At 47.2% G+C, this 5,332-nt stretch overlaps 1 protein-coding gene across 2 annotated transcripts in view; it reads left to right on the plus strand.

Annotated features, from left to right (window-relative positions):
* The window catches only part of LOC108802611 (tetratricopeptide repeat protein 39A-like), a 23,844-nt gene extending 18,738 nt beyond the window's left edge, over positions 1-5,106 (plus strand). For both annotated transcript variants that reach the window (XM_018574466.1, XM_018574467.1), the window contains 8 exons: positions 121-180; positions 268-429; positions 656-747; positions 830-950; positions 1,413-1,524; positions 3,267-3,381; positions 3,463-3,579; positions 4,947-5,106. In XM_018574466.1, the coding sequence (XP_018429968.1) occupies positions 121-180; positions 268-429; positions 656-747; positions 830-950; positions 1,413-1,524; positions 3,267-3,381; positions 3,463-3,579; positions 4,947-5,067 (900 nt within the window). In that variant the 3' untranslated portion in view covers positions 5,068-5,106. The remainder of the gene's footprint in view (positions 1-120; positions 181-267; positions 430-655; positions 748-829; positions 951-1,412; positions 1,525-3,266; positions 3,382-3,462; positions 3,580-4,946) is intronic.
* The last annotated feature ends 226 nt before the right edge of the window (positions 5,107-5,332 follow it).

Genomic DNA, 5,332 nt, shown 5'->3' on the forward strand with positions numbered 1-5,332 from the left:
TCTGGCCCCCCTGTTGCTTTCCCTTGTCGCCCCCCCCCCCCCCCAATCTTCTTTCACTTGTTGTTCCCCAGCTGCTTTCCCTTGTTGCCCTTCATTCCCTCATCTTGTCCTCCTTCACAGAGTGCAATCTTCTTGTTCTTCGCCGGAAGAATGGAGGAAATTAAAGGCAATATCGATGAGGTGAGAGACCTGAGGAGACATCACCATCCCATACACACGATTAATTTGTTGCGTACATCTCATCCTACTCTTCTCTTGCTCTGCCAGGCCATCCATTGGTATGAAGCCGGGTGTTCGGCTCAGCAGTCCTGGAAGCAGTTCCACCACATGTGTTACTGGGAGCTGATGTGGTGCTTCGCCTATAAGGGGATGTGGAAGGTGGCTTATTTCTACGCAGATCTGTTGAGCAAAGAAAGCCGCTGGTCCAAGGTAATGACATCACAACATCTACATCTGTTCATCTCATGATGAGGCCAGAGAGCCCCAACTCTGGAATCTTATCCTCCTTATTTTTTCACTAACTTCCAATATGGTCTATGTTAATTGTGCTGTGTCCAAACACAATGTAAAATTGCAAATCTATTAATAAAACAAATCTAACATAACTGCCAATTCAACCACCGCCTATAACACGTGTCCTCCATCTGTGCCCCAGGCTATGTACATGTACATGAAGGCAGCTTTTCTCAGTATGCTTCCTGTGGATGAGCCTCGGCCATTTGGTGAGAGCGAAGTAGAATTGTTCAGGTAAGGAATGGTTAGCCCGTCCACTGTTTGTGACAATCTGAGAGAAACATGGCTGAATGTCCTCTAACTCTCTTATCTGCAGACTTGTACCCTCCTTGAAGCAGAAAATAGCAGGAAAATCACCACCCACTGAAAAATTTGCCATCAGGAAGGCGAGAAGATACCAGGCCAAGAACCCTGTCCCGTTACCGGTTCCTGCACTGGTACGTGACTGGTATTTGTGCACTTAATGGGCTTCTTGTGACAGAAAGAAAAGTGGACATGTTGCCTATACGGCACTAACATTCATTTTTACTAGTGTGATACTAGTGTGATTGCTTAAAAAAAAATGTTTGACAATCTCTGCCATTAAAGCTGAATTTAAGGCAAACGGGACATTACACAGGTAGGCAAACTGGCCCTCCAGCTGTGGTGCCACTACAGATCCTATTAGGCATTGCAAGACTCTGACAACCACAGGCATGACTGCCAGAGGCAAATGCATGATGGGATTTGTAGGTTCATCACAGCTGGAGGGCTGGAGTTGCTTACCCCTGGTCTAGACAGATGTGGCATGAGCTGACATTTCTGGCACAAGATGTCCCTGTTGGATGGGAGGTGGCGTGTATAACCATGACTTATCACAGTTCTAGAATCCTTTGAAATTTTTGTTTTTTGCCCTCTAGGAGATGATGTACCTGTGGAACGGTTTCTCTGTAGTTGGAAAAGATGCCAAGCTAACAGAAGCCACTCTAAATACACTTTGTGTGGTGGAAAACAATCTGCTACAGGAGCCAGGTAACATGAGATACAGATCTTTCCTTAATGATGGGGTCTAAGGTGGCCAGACAAATTGGATCTGGAAGAGGTAGACGGAGGGGCTGGATTCAGATTATCTGTAGTTCCAACCAGGGCCATTCCTCAAATGAAGCAGTCTGAGGCTGCTGCCTCAGGTGGCATCTCTGTGGGTCATGGGGGGGGGCTTTAGGCAGAGCAGCATGGCCGCCCTGCAACACAATGTTGGCAGTGTGCCAGCTGCCCCCCCCCCTTTTCTGGGGGGGGGGGGGGAGGGGCGTAAATGCGTAAGGGCCATACACATCTCCCCACTCAGCTCTTGGCAACCTGGGCTCTGGCCGGCGGAACTCATGGCAACCAGTGACATCTCTGATTTCTGATAGAGAACACCTGTCTCTGACCCTTTCTATCCCTCTCCACATGCATATATTGATTTATTTACCAGCAAAACAATTATTCTGCCTCCCAAGAGCCTGCCCACACACTGTATAGGGAAAAGGCTCTTGGAATATGTAACTCTGAGGGCATGCCTACATCAAATGGACAATTTCCCTACAAGAATTGTACAAGTGTGGTGGTGATGTCACAGGGAGTTATAAATCTGTTTAGTACTATTGGTAAAAACATAACAATAATGCCTGGACATAATCTAGTGGGGGAGAGGGAGGGTTGAATCTGAAACTAGGTTATTTGATCAATCCTATTACAGGCATAACCATGCATGTCAGTGGTCATATCTGCACAAGCCAGCCATTTGAAATGCTTGAAAACCTGATCAGCCATAACATTATGACCACCCGCCTAACATTGAGTAGGTCCCCCTTTTCCTACCCGTCCAGGCATGGACTCCACTAGACCTCTGAAGGTGTCAGTAGAAGATCCTTTAAGTCCTGTAGGTTGTGAGGTGAGACCTCCATGGATTGGACTTTTTTTTCCAGCATATCCCACAGATACTCAATTGGATTGAGATCTGGAGAATTTGGAGGCCTCACAATCGTTGTGTTCCTCAAACCATTCTTGGGCCATGTTTGTAGTGTGGCAGGGCGCATTATCCTGCTGAAAGAAACCACTGCCATCAGGGAATACTGTTTCCATGGAGGGGTGGACTTGGTCAGTAACAATGTTTAGGTTGGTGGTGCGTGTCACATAAGTAAGTAACATCCACATGAATGGCAGGACCCGAGGTTTCCCAGCAGAACATTGCCCAAAGCATCACACTGCCTCCGCCGGCTTGTCTTCTCATAGTGTATCCTGATGCCATCTCTTCCCCAGGTAAGTGACGCACACGCACCCGACCATCCACATGATGTAAAAGAAAATGTTAAATTATCTCCCATTGCTCTGTGGTCCAGTTCTGATGCTCAAGTGCCCTGTGTAGGCGTTTTTGGCGGTGGACACTGGTCAGCATGGGCATCCTGACCAGTCTGGTTATGATGTTGTTTGATCGGTGCATAAGCTGATATTTTATATAATTCTAAGGAAAATCCCAGCACTGGCTATCCGTACCTGACTAAGCCAGATGGATCCAATGTGTTGTAGAGGAGAGGGGTGTGTGGCCCTCCTCTGAATTATTAAGATGTGTAATCTGATCTCTCCTACTTTTTAGGTTTCTTCACAACACAGCAGTAAATCGGCCTTTAGAAAGCTAGAGCCAGTGATTTATGTTTCCATAGACTACAAACAAAGGATATATACAAAAACATTGTTCCTTTTATATGTGACCTTCATTTCTTCTCTTTTGACAGCCAACGAGTACCTGGAAGATGACCACTGCTCCATCCTTCTGCTGAAGGGTTTGTGTCTGAGGCATCGCGGGAGGCTGGCACAGGCTGAGCAGTGCTTCACCCACATCTGCCAGAGGTGAGCAGTCTGGTACAGACACGGCATGGACCATGTATGAATAGATGAACTCTGCTTGACTTCCTGTCTTCCCTTCTGCAGCGAGAAGAAGATAAAATACGACCATCATTTGGTTCCTAACTCTTTGCTGGAGCTGAGCCTTCTCTACATTCAGCAACGCAGGGGAGAAGATGCCATTTCACTCCTACGCCGTGCCAAGTACGTAAAACACTTTTATGGTACCGGGGGGTTTAAAAACATTCAATCTGGAGGGTCCTGTATGTTTCCCTATTTGGCTTCAAGGCTGGGCTCCAGGCAAACCGCTAAATACACGCATGGGAGCTGTTTTACCTGCCGAAGGTTTTGTATTTTTGTTCATTCAGTCCTGAGAATTGCACAGCCATGACTGGCAACATAGGAGAACCATTGTTTTCTCTGCTGCAATTAAGTGACACTTACAAGTCTTGTCCATCCACCAACCTGTGACTGGACAGAGAAGGAGAAGCAGCAGACTGATGAACTCATCTCTCTGTCACTCTGCACTCTCCTCCGGGGATTGCAAGAGACTGATCCCAAGGCAAATTTTGGTACTTAATATTGCGTGCATTTAATGGGTCGAAAACTGGGTACATTCAGGTATGAAGGTGCTTGTGACGCTCTTCTCACCTTCTCCCAATGCAGTGTTCAGTGCCTGAGTAGCCAATCACCAGTCCTAAGTGCCATCATGTAGGGGCGAGGAGAGTGTGAGCTTTAAGCAAGTGTTGGGTGGGAACTTGTACAGCAAGTTTGTAGGGTGTGACGGAGGGTGAACAAGGCAATGCGAGGAGCTGATGGAAGGTAGGTGCAACTTACTCTCCCTTGCCTTTTGGCATGCAATTGGCAGATGCTATCACACCACGCATCTAGCACGGTGTGATGGCATCCTAGCATTTGAATGGCACCCCAACGCACCTGGTGGCTGTGCATCGCAGCGCATCGCGTGGTACAATAGTACGGTTTGTTGCGCTGCACTACTTTTTACCTTCTCACCGCAATGCACGGATTTGTGGTATCCCGTGTTGCACTGCAACACATGGCCGCCAGGAGATGCTTTGGGTTACCATTGAAATAAATGGCAACACACCTTGCACACACAGAAGGTGTGCTGTGTGATGCTAGATGCACGGTGTTGTGCGTTTTGTGCAATGCTTGGGTATGAACTGGGCCCTTATTAAAAGTTACCTTCTCATTTCGAACTGCATCCAGCTAGGATATTCTACCAGCGCCTATGTTTGAGGGGACTGTTGGAGATTGCTCCAACGTTATGTTTCAGTTTCACGTTTGGCACTACATTGGTATTACAGGGAGAGCTCGTCTTACAAGACACTGTTGGGGGCTGCTGACATGCAAATCTGCACCGATGTTGTAGCAGATTGTTATAAACTGGCCCACATTATAAGAGACCCCTATAGACCACCACAGCATTAATTATTACCTCCCTAGCACTTAAGGCTTGGGGTCCTCTTTTTTTTGTACACGTTCAGCCCAGATGCCCACACTGAACTGAAATCTCAATTTTAAGCCTTTTTGCCATTTCTTTCTTTTAGGAACAACTACAAGAGTTACTCCATGGAATCCCGCACCCTCTTCAGGATCCACGCTGCCTTGTCCAAGCTCAAGGCGGCGGACTCCGAGGAAAACAGTACAGATGGAGCCAGCCTCTCCTGACCAATCGGAAGTCACCATTCCTAGGCAATGAGGAATTCTGATGAAACGCGCCCGCATTTGTAACGCGTCATATTTTATTGCCTGCTGGCTGGCGAGGCAAACATTGCATTGGGGGTAACCCTTCCTCTGGCCATGCAGAGCAAAGTAAAAGAGGGTCACTTCAAAGAGATTATCATAGGCTTAATGTGAACCTGTACTGGGAATAGAAGATGAACGGTACTGGATAACGTGCCATAAGGTACCTGTAAGATGAGCCTCCATTTAT

The sequence above is a fragment of the Nanorana parkeri genome, unplaced genomic scaffold (assembly GCF_000935625.1).
Source record: "Nanorana parkeri isolate BGI_ZX_2015 unplaced genomic scaffold, ASM93562v1 scaffold2980, whole genome shotgun sequence".
Lineage (NCBI taxonomy): Eukaryota > Metazoa > Chordata > Amphibia > Anura > Dicroglossidae > Nanorana > Nanorana parkeri.